Source organism: Bos indicus, chromosome 22, assembly GCF_029378745.1.
Source record: "Bos indicus isolate NIAB-ARS_2022 breed Sahiwal x Tharparkar chromosome 22, NIAB-ARS_B.indTharparkar_mat_pri_1.0, whole genome shotgun sequence".
In the NCBI taxonomy this organism is placed as follows: Eukaryota; Metazoa; Chordata; class Mammalia; order Artiodactyla; family Bovidae; genus Bos; species Bos indicus.
Genome location: NC_091781.1, coordinates 10,820,012 through 10,838,978, shown reverse-complemented (window position 1 = coordinate 10,838,978; position 18,967 = coordinate 10,820,012). Strand labels below are relative to the sequence as shown.

The following is an 18,967-nucleotide window of genomic DNA, read 5'->3' as shown; positions in this document are numbered from 1 at the left end:
TGGAGATCCCAAAGCTGGCGCACAGGCAAGGGCCCTAAGTGTGGCCTGCAACCGCACACCTGCCAGTCCCTCTTCAAGAGAAATCTGAGCATCTGCCACCCCTCACCTCTTACAGGACCAAAAACTACAGAGACGTTCTGTTCAGTCCCCCACTGTTCTAAGGGGCTGCTTGAACCCCAGTGGTCCCCACCTGGTTCCATCCCATACTCCCCCCTCTGGGCACTGAAAGACTCAGGATCCTGATGTGTGTGAGCCCAGTGGGGGAAGAAGCTCGGGCAGAGGGCATGACCACTTTGCTACTTCCCTTGCTGGTTCCAGCTGGTCGTCATTAAGTCAAGGATCAAGCACAGAAAAGAGTGATTCTGGAGACTGGAGCCCATCACTCAGCCACTGTTGCACAAGGAATGTGGGTTCCTGAGACGAGCCTGTGCCAGTCAACCATCGACGTGCAAAAACCAGGAAATCTCCTTACAAACAATGACAAGCATTTATTTCTCACAAGCACATCTACAGGTCTGCTAGGGTTTGGATTACTTGGCTGGCCTCTGGCTGCATGTCTGGGGTTCAGTCTGTTACACATGTCTCCCTTCTGGGACCAGTGAATGATGGAGAACATGTTCAGGGTGATGGTCTGAAGTACCTGGAGGGGTGGGTGGAAATACATGAGGCCTTTTTAGGCCTGGGCTTGGAGCTCACACTCTTCTGTGAATGACGGACACGTGCAGCAGACGTGACACCCTGCCACCTGGCCCCATCCCGCACTCCTCGGCTCACACAGGCTTTCATGCTCCTGCCAAGGTCAGCCCAGAGCCTCCCGCAAAGGAGACAGGCAGGTGCTCTTGAGAACACCGACACCCAAAACATTCATGTTCCCCTCCCCTGGTGACTGGACCCTTGGGACAGTTCAGTCACCCTCTCTTCTTTTGAGAGGGTTAATCACTGGCTCCTATTTAAAGCTCATTTAAACCAGAAACACCAAAACACAAACAGAAATCCCCCCACCCTCCAACCTCTGGGGGACAAAATGATTTGCTGAGGTCAGACAGATGCAAAACTCAAAACCCAGGTCTATGCACCATTTGCTGTTTGAGTGACCTTTGGCAATTAAATGCATCCTCACTGGTACCAGGAGAAAGGCAACACAGAAGCCCACTCACAGGAGCCCCCCAGGCCCCCTCAACACTTCTATCACACGGCCTGACTTCCACCTGCCAGCCAGCACCCACATCTCTCTGCCTGGGGACTTGCCCTGCCCACATACGTGGCAGGGCAGGATGCCCAGTGGATACAGACCCAGCTCCTCCTCCCTCAGGCAGGAGAATTGGGAAGTGTGTGTCCTGCACTGGCCCTGAGATTGCATCCCAGTGGCCCAGCCTGGTAACTCATGGGCAACTTCCACACATGTGCTGCTTTCCCCGTTCTCACTTTCCTGCTCCCCACTGGTGTTCTGGAATAACTTTCAAAAGCAACTAACCCAAGTGAAGAAAGATACCAAGTTTGCATGAAATGAGAGAATATATAAAAGTGCCCAGGCCAACCACATTCTACTATTGACTCACCCACACCAACTGCCAGATAACAGATGCTCTGAAAGAGTGAGCCACGGCAGCTACATGCATACATGGACATGCGACCCCAGCTCCCTCGCCTAAGGGCTGTCCTCCTGCTTTCTGACACCCGTGGGGGTGTACAGAGGAGTCGCCAGGGGTGGCAACGTGGCCCTATTTCACAACATACCTTCTGGGAAAACCAGAGTCCTGGTTCTATTGCATAACTAGCTGACTTCAATCCCCACCACCTCCATCAGTCCTACCAACTCTCTCACTATTCCCCAAACTTACGAGGTACCCAGTCGGCAACAATCTGGGGCGGTCAGGACACAGTCCTGGCCCCTTATCTATATCTGACCTATCCCTCCCTCTCTTGACTGATCACATCATCATCCATTTTGCAGGTGAGGTTTCCCTTATGACTGTGGCAGTTCTGAGATAAACAGGGCCAGAGTTCAGCTGCCTGGCATGTTTCTGCCAGAGCTGATCAGATGCTCACGTGGGATCAAAGAAAGGGTCCCCCTCGCGGAGCAGAGGGTCCGTGCCTCCTGCAGGGACCCGGCCTTTCCCAGGGCCCCTCTTCAATGGCCACAAAATTGGAAACATGGGAAAAGCCACGGAGGCCCAGGGGAAAGGTGGCCACGGGCTAGTGGAGATTTCTGTCCAAACAAATAAATTAGGGAGGGAATTAAAACATAAACAGCCAAGCACTTAGCTCACTTAAAATTAGGCTAAGAAAACCCTGAGAGCACAAGTTATAAAACTGCAGTAAGTGACACTGAATCCTTAAAGCTCAAATTCAGCTGAGCTAAGTCATGATGTTCAATGGTCCCAAGCCCAGGCATTAGAAATTTCTAAGCAGGGAGGCTGAGAAAACATTTTCCTTCCCAGACTCTAAGCACCCCTTGGTGAGGAGCTCTCAAGACCACGCTGAGGGTGCACCCAACTCTCCGGCATCTGCAGGGTGCGTGCACTGCATGAGAATGAAAACCAGACTTGAGATGTGACAGTGACTTAACCCTGGGCCTTCTCTTCCCTCTGTCTCAGGGCAACTGTCCACGGGTGTGGCCAGGAGCTACCTCAGGAGTCTTATGACCATCTGGGAGCTGCACGGGACTATGGAGACCATCTGAGCCAATCTCTGAATTTTCAGGGGAAGGAAACAGGCCCAGAGAGGGAAAGCAAGTTTCCCAAGGCTGCACACCATCTGGCAGTGTCAGGAAACCGAGAGGCTGGTGAATTTCAGTCTGAGACTTCATAAAGCTTGGGGAGTACCATGGGCTCTGTGGCACAGATGGGCAAGGCTGGGAAAGGCCTGGAAATGCTGTCCCTTCCCACCTTCCTCACTACCTGATCCTCAGACACCAAAGGGCCACCCGGCGACACGGTGCAGCCCTCCTGTTGGAGTGTGGAAAGCAGCGAGGAGTGTTTGGATGGTGGTATGGAAATGGGTGGGGGTTGTCTGAGATGTGATATGGGTTGGGGGCAAGGGAGGATCAACCGGCACTCACCTTCATAGCAAGGGATCAGCGTCCTGCCTTTGGCCTGGAGGTTGGACGGGATGATGTAACAGAAGCCGTGGGGCAGGATGTGGTCTGTTTCATAGTAAATGTTCTTCCAGCGGTGGGCACAGGCCTACGGGACAGAGAGAGGTTCAGAGCAGGACAGTCAGGCCAGGAGGTCACAAAGCAGAGCCCAGCAGTACCAGGCAGTTCTGTGGGAGCAGAGCGGCACAGACTGGCTGGGAAGCCACATTCTCTCCCACCCAGCCCCGGCGCCATGCTAGGCATCAGCAGACCGTGGGAGCTTGGTCGGGGGTGCCCCTGGGAGGCAGCAGACAATCAACAAACATATAAACAAACAAGGAGCATAACAAATGCTGGGGAGAAAGGACACAGGGTGATGGGCTAAGGATCTAGCAGTAGGGAGGACGGTTTTCACCTGGAGGCCAGGGGCGGTCGAAAGGATGAGAAAGAGCCAAACACCCTGGGCACAGAGGGAATATCAGGGGCAATGGAGAAGAAGGCTTGCAGAGCCAAGAGAAAGAAAGGCGGCCTGTGGGGCTGCTCTGGGGCAAGCTAAGGTCAGAGAGAGGACAGGGGCAGTCCCCGGGGATCTTGCAGACCTCCAGGATGACTGTGACTTTAGTGGATGTGCCAATGGAGGGTCTTACACAGGTGAGTGGTGTGGTCTAACTCACAACTTGGAAAGATAATTGGGCTGCCAAGTGGTGACTGTAGGTAGGTGAGGGTAGAGGTGAGCATCCAGGTGAGAGATGCTGCTGCCTGGACCAGGATGGGGGCAGTGGAGAGCGGAGAAGGGGGTGACCTCAGGATGCAGAGGTGGAGCTAACGGGCCTGAGGACCAAAGGACATGCTGAGAAAAAGCTAGAGACAAGAGGTGTTGCTCTGCCCACAACAGACCCTGATCTTCACGGCACCACCTGCTTGCCCACTCGAGCAGTCGCTGGCCTCCATCAAACTTGAGGCCCTTCAGAGTCACCTGGAAGTCTCACTAAATCACACAGCACTAGGCCCCACCCTGAGAGCTGGCTTGGCCAATCTGCAGGACCCTGAGAATCTGCATTTTAAACAAGCTCCCGAGTGAGCCGAGGCCACTGATCTCTGGAGCACCTTCAGAAGTTCGTTGTCAGGTTCAGGGCAAAGAATTCGGTTGAACCGTAAGAAACTGCTGACGTGTAACTGTTTTATATCATTAATCAGAAGTAAAGGTTTGTTGATGGTCTTTTGAAGTGAATTTACATACATAAAAACGCAAAAATCTCAAGTGTACTGTGCACAGATCTCAAGTGTGCATGTCTGTCAAAGCCATCTAATGAGTGTGGTCAAACACCTACATTCCTGTAACCAAACCCTTAGCAAGACAGAGAGCATTTCCATCTCACCAGGATGGTCCCTTGGGCCAAGAAGTGGCCTGAGCACCCCCCAAAGAGGTGACATCTAAGTAGATACCTGAAGAAAGTGAGGGAGCAGCTGGGAGGGGCCCTGAGATGGGTAAGAGCTTGGCATGGGTGAGGAGCTGAGACCAACCCTCTGGTCATCTCTAGAGGGCAGTCTCCCGGCACTGGGGTAGCACGTGCCAGGAGACGCCAGGAGGGAAGACAGTCCTGGGAGCCAGAAGCGAGAATACAGATCCATTCCCACCAGCCCTGGACACACCCAGCCTCATGTTCAGATGCACCCGCAAGGCTGGTGAGAAGCCAGACTGCTTCCTGCAAAGTTGTTTACCCTGCCCAGCCCTCCCCATTGCTCGTGGACATTCACACTCAGTACGGTTGTCAGGTTGCTTCACTCTAGCCAACAGATTCATTTTCTTAAAAGACTGCATTTTAAAGTAATCAGTTTTTAACTTATTTGTTCGTATCAAACACACTGTTTCTATAGGCTGTAACATTCAGCATTTGATTTTCCCAGGTGGCACAGTGGTAGAGAATCCACCTGCCAATGTAGGAGATACAGGAGACCTGGGTTTGATCCTTGGGTGGGGAAGTAAATGGCAACCCACTCCCCTGGAGTAGGAAATAGTGACCCACTCCAGTATTCTTGCTTAGAAAATCCCATGGACAGAGTTGCCTGGCAGGCTACAGTCCACAGGATAGCAAAGAGTCAGCCACGACTGAGCACACAGGCAAGCAACATTCAGAATTTACATGGCCCACATCTGACCTCTTCTGCAACCCTGAAAGGTGGGAAGATATCTTAGAATTCCCATTTTGTATATGGGAACCCTGCGTTTTAGACTGTGTTTTGCTCAAGTTCCAGAGCTGGTAAGGGCTGCAAACAACATGGAAACCCAGACTTCAGAATCCTCCTTATCTCACTCGGAAACATTTCCAACTTATAACTCCCAATTCCCACCTAAGAAGCCATCAAAACCCACCCTTTGGGGCAGGTCAGGTAGCTATTATCCTTACAGCCTCCCCAAAGGTCTTAGGACCCCAGAAATGACCTCTCTGAGGTTGAACGGGATGCCAAGGCCACTGGACGAAGGGAGTGGGGCTCTCCAGGGCCTAGGTATCCCCGAAGTCACTTGATGAAAAAAATCACTGCCTGCCAACCTCTCTGATCTTCATCCCTCCAAGCAAACCACCCAAGGGCCACCGACAAAGCCACTCCCTACCCATGAGAAAGCAAGGGAACTCAGAGTGGCAGGAAATCTCAGCTTGCCCACACTCTGCCTCTTGCCCTACGACAATGAACGTGAAAAACAATCTCTTGTTATTCCTTATACTGCAAACCACCTCCATTCCTCCCCATTCTGTGCTGTTCTGTGCTTCTAGCACATCTCGATAGACTAAAATCATGTCAAGCAAGAAGCTAAACAAAGCTATCATTCAGTGGATAATCACTCCATTCCACTAAGTTTTTATTTTTATTTCCAACTACATTCTGATAGCTTCCAAACTTGAATCGCTTACCATCCAATTAGCTGGTAAATGAGTTATCTTTTAGTTTATGGATTTGGCAAAGCCCCAGGGCTTTCCGTGTTTTACTGTATGTATGGGTTAGAGGGACTGTAAAGGGAGGCGGGTGTTTGTCATGGTGCACACTACTCTTATGAGGATGGACCTTCTGTATTTCATGTCCAGCTTATTGCCTTTTTTTTTTTTTAAGTGTCATAAACTATTTAAGGAGTGATCTTGGGGAATTCCTAGAAGAGCCAAAGATTGCATTCACAGCAAACTAAACTAAAATTAAGGCATTCTGTGAGGTCAGAGATCAAAGTGTCAAAGGCAGTTTGCATGTAAGAAAACAAGAAAAAGTGTCTCTGAACATAAATTACAGAAAGAAAAGACTGTTTAGCCCTGATTATCCTTCTACATACACACATGTCAATCTGACTCCAACATTAAGAAAAATTCCTAGGGACTGTCTCCAAAGCATTAAAATCTCTATCAATCTTTCCAAATGAATTCTGCTGTGAGAGAGAAGGGTGGGGGGCAGGGAGGAGACAGGGACCTCCAACAGGAAAAAGAGAGCACCCTCTGGAAACAGCAAGACTTACTCCAACTCAGATTCCAGAAAAGTATAACAAAAGGGGGAAAGGTCTAGGACCACCCCACATCTCAGCATCTGACATATTTCAAGTTACAAGGGTTGTTTTTGCTACCAAAAGAATAAGAAGGAAATAAAGAAGCAATTTATTTTGAAGGCCTTTTTGTGGTATGACAATGTCCTTCCTGGATTAGGGGGGCAGGTACTGGGCCCCTCCAGATGGCTCTCCCGCCACCCCACCCACCCTCACCATGCACAGATGACCAGAGCTTTTCCCATGCCTCAGGTCTACCCAGCACAGTCAGGAGCAGACAGGCCGTCAGCCACTGAGAAGACGGGGTGCAGGAGATCAGGGCCCTGATACCACAGATTCCACCCCCCAAAGCAGCTCCCCTTCAAATGGAGGAGGGGGTGGCCCGGGAGGCCCAGGAATGGCGACTACTGGGGTTCTGGGAAAGTCATTCTGAGAATGTTCACCTCCTGAAAATTTATTAATATATATACAGCTGGGGAAGGGGCGGCAGGAGCCACGTCGGGCCGTGAAGGGGCAAGCAGCAGCCCTTGAAGCAGTCTAAGAAGCAAGCCAAGGAGATGGAAGAGCAAGATAAGGCATCCAAGGAGAAGCAGAAGAAACTCGCCGAGCTAAAAGTGAAGGCTGTGGGGAGAGGCCTCCTGGCCACAGATGGAATTAAGAAATCTGGCAAAAAGCAAGTTGTTCCTTATGCCTGCGGCAATGATGACTCTTAGCTGCATTCCTGTTTAAACATCTGGATCCCCTGCCACAATATCTGTTGCCACCTATAGCTAGAATGAAGTGTTGTCTTGGAAACCATTGTTCATTTAAGAATAAACTTTTATAAAAAAAAAAAAAAAACAACTATAAAAAGAGATGTATACAGATGATTTGGGGCATTTTTCTGCATGGCTGTTACTGCTCAACAAAAAGTTTACTTAAAAAAAAAATCAGGAAACAAAGCAACAGAAGTAAATGCAAAGTATATCCTGTGGCTTTGAAAAAATGGCCAAGATGAGAAGTGGTGAATAGAAAGACAGCAACAGCCCTGACCCTTGGAAAGGAAACAGCCAAGAGACAGAGCTGGAGAACACCTCTTCCTCCCAGAAGTCAGCTAGTTGCTGTCTTTAGTTGTTGCCTGAGCCTTGCAGACTCTGCTGAAAAACAGAAAGGTCAGACTTGAACACTGTGAGCTGCGCTCCCAGGCTGAAGAGACGGCTCAGTGCCCATGCCGGGTTTGTTGGGTAGTTATTACCAGAAGTGACTTTCCCCCTGTTTCTTGAACTGTCATCTGCACACTGGGGGTGTGGGGTGAAAGTACAAGGGGAAGGGGCCTCTAATCCCGATGCTGTGTCCATGTGTGTTATCACTTGGTCCCTGGGGTGCCGGAAGAACCACAAGGTGGTGGATGCGAGACTGGCAGGCACTGAGCTGAGGGCAGCCTGCCAGACAGGCCCAACATCCTGGATCTTGCCAGAGCTGGCTGGTGGGTCTGTGGACCAGAAAATGCCATTCATTATCAAGGTATTTAATTCTCCATCACAGCTTTCAAACTCTCTATCCGTTCTTTACTTTAAAGTCAGCATCAGATGCTACTTTCAAAAAGAGCTATCCCACCTCTCCCATTTCAAATCCAACCTTGGAATCCAGTATTATGCTTCTTGGGGATATAGGTGTGAAGCCAACACCCCCAGACAACTACAGAGTTCTCAAAATGCGATTGAACGAAACATATCTTCCTGTTCTTAATTTTAAAATAAACACTTGCCTGCCAGAAAGTTTTGACATAAATAAGACATGAAAGAAAATTCAAATGGATATGAAACCTCCAAAACAAAAATATGGACTGGGTCACCCTCCTTGTCTCCTAATGTCACCTGTCAGTTCCAAGGGGCATTTTATAGCCTTTGTCTCATGCATCCTCAGCTGCTTAGAGTCAGCCACCAAAAAGATGGCAATTGATTCGGTTTCTAATTGCTTTAGTACTGACACTCAGTCCCTACATTAGGGCTTCCCTGGTGGCTCAGACAGTAAAGAATCTGCCTGCAATGCAGGAGACCTGAGTTTAATCCCTGGGTCTGGAATATCCCCTGGAGAAGGGAATGGCTACTCACTCCAGTATTCCTACCTGGAGAATTCCATGGTCAGAAGAGCCTGGCAGGCTACAGTCCATGTGGTCGCAAAGAGTCAGACATGATTGAGCGACTAACACTTTCACTTTCTTTACATTATTCAAACATACTTTCAGAAGCCACTCCTTAGAGAGACCTTCTCCTAGAGCTGAGAGTGGAAAGGGTCAAAAATTTGGTCTCTATCCCCAAGTGGCTCCCATTAAAAAGGACATATACGCACAAAACAAGTCATGCACATAAGATAATAACATAACGCTGAACTTCTGATGACCCAAAGATGCTCAGCTTTTTCCTGACAACACCATCATGGTAACAGGCTTCATGGAGGTGGCAGAGTCTAAACCAGGGAGGACAGACTGGACCTGGGATAGGCCTTTCCTGACAAGATGGCATACGTGCTAAAAGCCATGAGAAGAACTCAACAAAAAACAACCCATTTTAAAAAATAAGCAAAGGACCTGAACAGACATTTCTTCAGAGAAGACAGACAAATGGCCAACAAGCCCATGAGAAGATGCTCAACACCACTAATCGTTAGGACAATACAAATCACAGTGAGATACCACCTCATACACATTAGGGCAGTTCCCACACACAAAAAATAAAGTGTTGGCAAAGACATGGAGAAATTGGAACCCTCCCCTTGTGCACTGCTGGGAAGCATGTAAAATGGTACAACCACTGTGGAAAACAGTAGGGGGGGTCCTCAAAAAATCCAAAATAAAATCACAATAAGATCTAGCAATGCCACTTTTGGGTTTATATTCAAAACAACTGAAAGCAGGATCTCCGAGAGAGAGTTGCACACCAATATTTATAGCAGCATTATGCACAATAACCAAGACACGGAAGTAGGACTTCCCTGGCGGTGCAATGAACGGCACAGGACTCCATACTTCCACTGCAGGGGGCACAGGTTCGATCCCTGGTCATGAAAATAAGATCCTACATGCCACGCAGCATGGCAAAAAAATTTGTAAAAAAAGATGTGGAAGCAACCCAAATATCAATAGATGAATGGATAAAGCAAATGTGGTATATATATACAGTGAATATTATTCAGCCTTAAAAAATGAGGAAATCTTGCCCTATACTTCAATATGGATGAAACTTGAGGACACTATGCCAAGTGAAATAAGCTGGTCACAAAAAAGACAAATGAATCATGCAAATGGGATCATACAGTATGTACAGGAGCCGAACTCTTAAGGAAAGAAAGTTGCCTGGGACTGGGGGGAAGAGTGAGGCTGAATAAGTTTAGAGTTTATTTTGCAAGATGTAAAAGTTCTAGAAGTCTGCTGTAAAACAATGTACATATAGCTCACTATACTATACACATAACAATGGATACCATGGTAAATTTCGTGTTGGTTTTTAAGATCTTTTTTGATGCGGATCATTTTTAAAGTCTCTATTGAATCTGTTACAACACTGCTTTTGCTTTCTGTTTTGGTTTTTTGACCCTGAGGCATGTGGGATCTTAGCTCTCCAACCAGAGACCAAACCTGTACCCCCTATACTGGAAGGAAAGTCTTAACCACTGGACTGGCAGGGAAGTCCCAACTTCATAGGGTTTTTTTCTTTTAAAGATTTACTTTGGTTTTTGGCTGTGCTGGGTCTTCATTGCTTCTAGAAGGCCTTCTCTAGCTGCCGTGAGCAGGAGCTATTCTTCGTTAAGGTGCATGGGCTCCTCATTGCAGTGGCTTCTCCAGTTGCAAAGCATGGGCTCCAGGCGCACAGGCGTCAGTAACTGTAGCACATGGCTCAGTGGTTCTGCCGCATGGGCTTAGCTGCGCCACTGCACATGGGATCTTCCCAGACCAAGGATCGAACCTGTGTCCTTTGCATTGCAAGGCAGATTCTTAACCACTGGACCACCAGGGAAGCCCTCGGGTTGTTTTTGACCACAATACAAAAAAGCCACGAGGAAAACAGATGCTGCTGGATGCCTCTCCTTCCCCACCCCCCACAGAGTAGCTTCCAGAATAGACGCTACAGTAATTGCATAAAACATGAAAAAATTAACTCTGCATACAATGAATTAGAACAGGAGCATCACACTCCAGCTAGTCTTTTCCAGCTTCCTTGGCTCAATGGTCCCCCTGATCCTCACCGCTCTTCACGTCCACAGAGACAGCCCCTCCGGGTACTCTTTTGCAATGATGCAGAACCCTCCAGGAAGAAGCTCTCGGCCACACGGAGGTCATCCTTCCATGGGGAGGGGAAGCGTTTTCACGGGAGCAGCCTCTGCGTCGAGGATCGGAGCTCTCGGGGACTGTGTACTGTGCTGCCACTAGACCCCCATCTCCTTTGTTCTGAATACTGACCTCAGGCCACTTTGATTTACGGATGGATCAGCTTCTTGTCTTCCTTCCCACAGGATGACAGACAAGCCTCCTGGGCCTGGTCATGCAGTCAGGGTCAGGCCACCATGTCTGGGGGAAGGCAGATGTTGGAGAAGGTCCAGGGCAGTGGGTGACAGTGATTAAAGGGCTGGAAACCAAGGCAAATGCTGGGCTGGGGGGCTCAGCATGACCCACGGTGTCTAGTAGGGAGGCCCTGTGATGCTGGCGACAGCATCCAGCTGCTTCCTCTCTCCCCAGAGGGGCCCAACGGGGAAACGCCTGATTTGTGCTGAGAGGCAGGCAGAATTCAGACCAACAGCCCTTACCACTGAGAAGCTGAATGCAAAACGGGCTCCTCAGAGAGGGCTCAGAAACACTCTGCCTAGATCCTTAAGGAAAATCTGGTTTTCCCTGTGGATTAAATATATGTGAAACCCCCAGCTTTACAGCCTGTGGCCCAAAGGAAGCCCTCCAGAAATGGCAGCTAATATTATTTTCCCTTCTCAAAAACATTTATATAGCTTTCAATAAAAGGCCTATGAAGTCAGAAACATAAATACATGTATACATGAACACATGTGCCAGGCTCTTCAATGAAACTGGGCACGTTAAGAACTTGAGTGTTATACCTTAAGAGAAAAGTGTGAAGGACAAAAGTGGACAAAACAAGACCTCTGGGTCAGTTACAGATTCTGTTGAGACCACGTTTCCTCTGTGCCAGCCGACGCAGCAGCCAGTGGACATCTGTGACTACTGAGCACTTGCAATGTGGCCAGAGTGACTGGATATTTTTTTTTTCACGTGGACCAGTTTTAAAAGTCTTTACTGAATTTGATACAGCATTACTTCTGTTTTACATTTTGTTTTTCTGGCCAGTAAGGAACATAAGAAAATGACTGGGACGACAAATGTTCTGTATCTTGATGGGTGGGTGGTCACACAAGTGTGTATAAATGCCAAAACCCAAACTGTAATCTTAAGATCTGTGCAGTTTATGGAAGGGCTTCCCTGGTGGCACAGTAGTAAAGAATCCGCCTGCCAGTGCAGGAGGCTCAGGTTGGATACCTAGGTTGGGAAGATTCCCTAGAGAAGGAAACAGCAACCCACTCCAGTATTCTTGCCTGGGAAACCCCATGGACAGAGGAGGCTGGGGAGGGTGGGGCTATAGTTCATGGGATCGCAAAAGTGTCAGACACGACTCAGCAACTAAACAACAACAATTTTATGTAAATTGTAACTCAATTTAAAAAGATACCCACAGGAAAATGCTTATGTAATGATCGAAATTTATTTATACAAAGCACTTTCCACATACATTTCATTTGCCCTTTTTCAATAGCCACATCTCAATACCCTGGAATAGACATGATTAACATTTGACAGACAAAGAAAATAAAAAGATGAATCATTTGTCCAAGCAGTCTTCCAGAAGAGGCAATCTCAAAGCCATGCCCTTATCGCCATGCCATCCAGCTTTGCAAAGGGGTCAAAGTCATTCATTTCCAGGCTGCCACCCCCTCCCCACGGCTCCCCCAGGAGGCCTTACCAGCACACGGCCATCGGCCTTGGGCTGCCGCGCCAGGCTGACCCCCATCCATTCATCATCTCGGTCTTCCCGGCAGGTCTTTCCACAGGGCATGCCCCGATTCTTCCCTGAGGAAAGACAGGAAAGTCAGACCTGGCCTGAGGAACGCTGTTGTCTACCTTCCAAAGGGCAGTCTACAACCCACGCATTTGTTACTGTCAGTGAAAGCAAATCCCTGAGCCCAGTGAGGCCAGACGATACAAGTCAGGGGTGGAGAAGAGAAAGGTTTAGTGCAGGGCCCTGCAAGGAGACAGGTGGCTCGTGCCTTGAAACCCCAAACTCCCAGAAAGCTCTCAGCAAAGGCCTTTCCTAGGAAAGGTGAGGGAGGGGCTGTGACAAACTTCTTGGTGTCAGATCCTTTGTTCCTGAGGTCAGGTCACAATGTTCCCATAAACCTCTACCCAAACCAATGTTATTCTCTGTTCTGACAAGACAGGACTCAAGTCCCAAGACTCAACTCTCATTCTCCGAGGTCCAGGCCTGGCTATGAGGAGGGGTCCCCGAGCAGGCCCATCCCCCTGCCCAAGGGCTGGTCCAGCCCCCAGCCCGGGTCCTCCTGCCAGTGTTCAGCCCAGCTGAGAGGCGGCTCTCAGCCCCAAGTACGCTCAGGGTCAGGGACCATCACTGCTGAGGGAGCCAGGCACCCAGCACCCAGCGGCCCCTAGGCCGCCCAAATGGGGGCTGGGTTCCTCAGACTTCAACCCAGGGAGGCGCCTACTGCCATCGCGCTGCAGAGGTCAGGCGAGATTCCCGCCTCCTCCAGGCCTGGGCCAGGGCCGGTGGGCTGCCGTGACGACGGCTCAGGAGGACACAGCCCTCGGCCTGTCCCCGGGGCCCCGCCTCCCCTGCTGCCTGGCCTGAAGGCCTGGAGGGCCGGGGAGAAGGCCGACGTCCGCCTCTCACCACACTCTCCGCCGAGAAGAACACCGCCCTGCCGACCATTGGCGGAGCGTGACCTCTAACCTTCGCGCTAAGGGTCTCGGGGAACAGCTGCACGCCCGCGCCTACCACATCACCAGCCCTTAAATGAGGAACTTGCAACAAGATGTAAATTGACTCCACCACCATGTATGTTGTTTAATTCATCCGACTTTTTTTCATAGCAAGACTTTTCACCAAGGAAGCAAATTGCTGATGTATATTACAAAAAAAGCTCCTTAATTTGTTATGGACCAGTAACAGCCCACAAACCAGTCATGGAGAATGCCACGGACACCTCTCCTATTCTGCTAAAGAGAGGCATGACAATTCCTCATTTAATGAAAATAATAGAAGATCTTGAGGAGAAAGGACTTTGGCGAAATCGAGGACTCGAAGTGATGACTTCCGTAAAATAACTGCTACTTTGAGAACCGACTCTGTGCCAAGCACAGTTCTGTGTATTCACTTCTATTATCCCATCAGTCCTCTCACAGTAATCCCTGTGAGGTGGCTATCATCCTTCTGATTTTACAGGTGAGGAAACTGAGGCCAAAGAGCCTCGGAGACATCCAGTGAGACATCCAGTGAGTCCCAACAAGTAACAGGCAGAGCTGGGCTCCGAACCCAGGCAGATCTGACGTCCAAAGATGATGAACTTTCCATCAGACCAAGGGGGCTTTTAAAAACACCTATCAATCATCTCTTTGCCTACTTAAATCATAAAACCTAACATTGCTTTTAATGGCCTCCCATCTTGTACGTGGAACGGAATCCTAACACCTTACCCCAGTTCACCATGCCATCCTCCCCTGCTTCCATGGTCCCCTGCTTACCACTCCAGGGATGCTGGGGCTTGCTCTGGATTTTAAAATGCCACAAACTTTCCTCCCATTGGAGATTCTGCCTCTAGCACCTGCCCAGCTAAACGCTGTGCATCTTTCCAGTGTCAAAGTCACTTCCCCAGACCCTCCAATCTAGATCAGATCAAATACTCACCTCCCCTCTTCTCTGATCTTTATTTGTTTTAATGTCTTTTTTACCTACTAACTAGTAAGGCCCAGGATAGTAGGATCTTTGTTTGGTATATCCCAGTGCGTAGGAAGTAATAGGTACTGAGCACATGATGAATGGATGGGTAGATGGATGGAAGGAAGGAAGGAAGGGAGGGAAAGAGGGAATGAAAGAGAGATGGAAAAGTGAGTGAATAGTTAGGAAGAAAAAGAGGATAGTATGAGGGTGCAGAACCCATCCCCATCTTGGCAGTGAAAAATCTACCCACCTCGAGCCATGTCCAGTTCGGTGCATCTCCGGTCAGGGTTGGTGTGGACTCGGCACTTAAACACAGCCCCAGGGGACTTCACTGAAGTGCTGTACTTGGAATCCGCCTTTGGTGCACCCACAAGGACCCTGCACATCAAGAATAAAGGGCGTTCGGTCACAATCCAGTGCCAGGCAAGTGCAGTCAATGCTAAATCCTCACCCAGCCGTGAGTGTGTTGTCTGAATGCTCTCTGGGAGACATTCCCCAGAATTATACGGTGCTGAGGGTGGTGGTGGCCGGGGGAGAGGCAGAAGGAAGGGCCTCCTACTGTGAACCCGTCATGATTTTAACGTGCCTAGAGAACATCTGAGTTTGCTTGGGAACACATACCACCAAAGGGTTCCTATCCAGAATGTATAAAGAATTCCCCCAAATCAACAACGAATAATAGACCAAAGACTTGAACAGATGCTTGACAAAAGAAAAGCGGCCAATAAACATATGAAAAGATGCTCAACTCTATCTGTCACCAGAGAAATCCAAATGAGACACCACTTCACATCCTGTAGAAGACTAAAACCAGAAAGACTGAAAACACCAAGTGCTAGCAAGGATACGGAGCACATGGGACCCTCACCCTTCCTGGGCACAGTGTGAACGATCACAACCACTTCGCAAAACAAATCAACTATACAGCTATAGAAAGCTATACAGGTGTCTGCCCTCAGACCCAGCAATCCGCTTTCTAGGAACATACCCAGCAGAAACGCACACATACGTCTACAGGAGACACGCACAAAATATTGGGTCTGTAATGGCCCCAAACTACAAGAAACCCTAAGAGCCATCAATGCTAGAATAACTAAACTGTGGTGTAGAAACAGAATTCTATACAGCAACGAAAAATCAATGAACAGTCGACTGCAACCTCATGGACAAATCTCACAGACACTGAGCAAAAAATACAGGGGACAGTAGTGTACTCAGTGCCTGAATCCGTTTATCTGACATTCAAAAGCAGGTGAAATTTCAGGGTGGTGTTAGAGGTCAGGAACACACTGACCTCTCGGGAGAAGAAGGCAGGGTATAACCAGGAAGAAGGGTTTCTGGAGGAAGGTGCTTGAAAATGTTCTCTTTTTCAAACTGAGTTGTGTTTATACAAATTTGTGAATAATTTAAAATTGTGAAATTTTATTAAAAATTTATGAATAAACAAAAAATGAGAAGTTTAGAAATGCCATTTCTACTGTGTCCCACTCTTGCTCCCCACCCCACGATATGTACCTTTAGGGTGACAGGAAAGAAGTAACAACAGAGTGAAATTATAAACCACAACCTCTAGCCCAAGGCACACCAGAGCTAGATGAGTTTGCCTACAACAGGGCAAGAACGTGGCTCTACGTCCTTCATCTTGAACCAAAAAGCTGCCCTGAGGATGTTGCTGCTGCTGAGTTGCTAAGTCATTTCCGACTGTTTGCAACCCCACAGACTGTAGCCCGCCAGGCTCCTCCTAGCCCATGGGATTCTCCAGGCAAGAATACTGGAGTGGGTTGCCATTTCCTTCTCTGGGGGATCTTCCCAACCCAGGAACTGAACCTGCATCTCCTACTTTGGCAGATGGGTTCTTTACCACTGAGCCACAAGGCAAGTCTGCCCTGGAGATGAACCATCGTCCCCAGCAGGACCCTACTCCCCAGAGGAGAAGAGCAAGATGTGCCAAGACGACAGAGAGACACATTTGGGTATAGAACATGTTACAAAAACAGTTCTGACCTAGAGTTTTGTCCCTAGTTTCTGCAAAGTAGTCAGTGGAAGAGCTGTATCAGAGAATACCAAGCACCCTTGGTCAGGCACGGCTGGCACTGAGCTACAAGGACCTGTACAATGAAACTTTAAACAGAATCCATGCTCATGCTTAAAGAGCAGACAATGCCACGCCACTCACTCAGCGGAACAAGGGCCTATATCTGATTCTGTGAGTTGCCCATATCTCACGCAGCCCAGAAAGGAAGTGCAGTTCCCCTCCCAAGAGTATCAGGCATGTTATGAAAAAGCTCATGGCCCCCTGGCCTGGGAACGGAATGCATTCTCCTTTATGCATCTCTGGACAAGGTGACTAATAGCACAGGTTACAAGGACCTTATACAGCCTCCCTAGGGCAGCAGAAAGCTGAAGCAGGCTCCTCTAACTCGTTTCTGAAAGCCTCCTTCATCTTGGGATCTCAAATGTTCACCCCAACCCTGGTCTCAGAATGACACTGCTCCCCTCAGACACTCCGGCTGAGCAAAGAGGTGTAGACCCTCAGATTAGACCACGGAGGACTGAGACCCTCAGACAGTCATTCAGCAAAGGTTGGCAGAGCCCACGAGGGACACCACCCTAATCTGCTCAGAGACATGGTGTCAGGTTCATAAGGAGCCACATGGGTCCCTGTGCTCAATCCTTCAACCCCCAGGGAACAGGAAGGGTCTCCTTACTGGAGCCTTTCTTTCCAGCTCAGTCTTAGAGTCTGTATATCTGATCCTGTGAGGAATCGAATCACACCACACTGGGTGTGAGAGGAGCCGGGCCCCCAACAGTGGGGGTTCCTCTAAGCTGCCTGCTGCTGCTCAGTAACACCCCAGGATCTGTGCCCCCCTGACCCCGCACCCAGGGCTCCCAGGGCAACTCCCAGCCTCAGTCTCACCACGAGGGGCCACAGCTGCAGAATCCCAAACAGAAGTGGGGCTGGAACCCACTGCCTCTGGAAATCTTAGCAAGCACTTTCCCGAGCAAGCCACGACACCTCCATCACCCACACGAGGGCAGTCGGGCCAGTCTGTGGCTGCTCTCTGACAAACGCAGAATGATCCTCTGAAGGAAACTCCAGTGAGAAGAAAGCCACATTAAGGGATCAATTTCCCCCCTGGCTTTGGGGGCTGAGCTTTGGAGTCACTGGAGCCAGCTCTCTCCGATGCTCGTTGTGTTTGCACAGGTGAGAGGAATTAGTAGTTTGCCATGTCTACGCTGAAACACCCACCACCCTTCCACAAGGCAGACTGCAGGAGCTGCTGCTGCTGCTGCTACTAAGTCGCTTCAGTCGTGTCCAACTCTGTGTGACCCCATAGACGGCACCCCACCAGGCTTCCCCGTCCCTGGGATTCTCCAGGCAAGAACACTGGAGTGGGTTGCCATTTCCTTCTCCAATGTATGAAAGTGAAAAGGGAAAGTGAAGCCGCTCAGTCGTGTCTGACTCTTTGTGATCCCATGGACTGCAGCCTACCAGGCTCCTCCATCCATGGGATTTTCCAGGAGCTGGGGAATGTCAAATTCCTCCTTCACTCCAAAAGCCCCATGGGACAGGGCTGGGTCCAGAAATTCCCACCAACTCCAAATTTATATCAGCACAGTGAATAAATGCTAACTGAAATCAGATCAGATCAGTCGCTCAGTCGTGTCCAACTCTTTGCGACCCCATGAATTGCAGCACGCCAGGCCTCCCTGTCCATCACCAACTCCTGGAGTTCACTCAGACTCAACATCCATCGAGTCAGTGATGCCATCCAGCCATCTCATCCTCTGGCGTCCCCTTCTCCTCCTGCCCACAATCCCTCCCAGCATCAGAGTCTTTTCCAATGAGTCAACTCTTCGCATGAGGTGGCCAAAGTACTGGAGTTTCAGCTTTAGCATCATTCCTTCCAAAGAACACCCAGGGCTGATCTCCTTCAGAATGGACTGGTGGGATCTCCTTGCAGTCCAAGGGACTCTCAAGAGTCTTCTCCAACACCACAGTTCAAAAGCATCAATTCTTCCCGCGCTCAGCCTTCTTCACAGTCCAACTCTCACATCCATACATGACCACAGGAAAAACCATAGCCTTGACTAGACAAACCTTTGTTGGCAAAGTAATGTCTCTGCTTTTGAATATGCTATCTAGGTTGGTCATCACTTTCCTTCCAAGGAGTAAGCGTCTTTTAATTTCATGGCTGCAGTCACCATCTGTAGTGATTTTGGAGCCCAGAAAAATAAAGTCTGACACTGTTTCCACTGTTTCCCCATCCATTCCCCATGAAGTGGTGGGACCGGATGCCATGATCTTCGTTTTCTGAATGTTGAGCTTTAAGCCAACTTTTTCACTCTCTGCTTTCACTTTCATCAAGAGGCTTT

The 18,967-nt window shown here is 49.2% G+C and overlaps 1 protein-coding gene across 2 annotated transcripts in view; it reads right to left on the bottom strand.

Annotated features, from left to right (window-relative positions):
- The window catches only part of ITGA9 (integrin subunit alpha 9), a 364,186-nt gene that overhangs the window by 329,095 nt on the left and 16,124 nt on the right, over window positions 1-18,967 (bottom strand). Inside the window, exons 2-4 of one of the 2 annotated variants that reach the window (XM_019984744.2) lie at window positions 14,841-14,968; window positions 12,602-12,708; window positions 3,062-3,185 (exon numbers count right to left, since the gene is read on the bottom strand). In XM_019984744.2, coding sequence (XP_019840303.2) covers window positions 3,062-3,185; window positions 12,602-12,708; window positions 14,841-14,968 — 359 coding nt within the window. Of the gene's footprint in view, window positions 1-3,061; window positions 3,187-12,601; window positions 12,709-14,840; window positions 14,969-18,967 lie in introns of those variants that run through there. The other variant, XM_070777085.1, reaches the window with a different exon arrangement.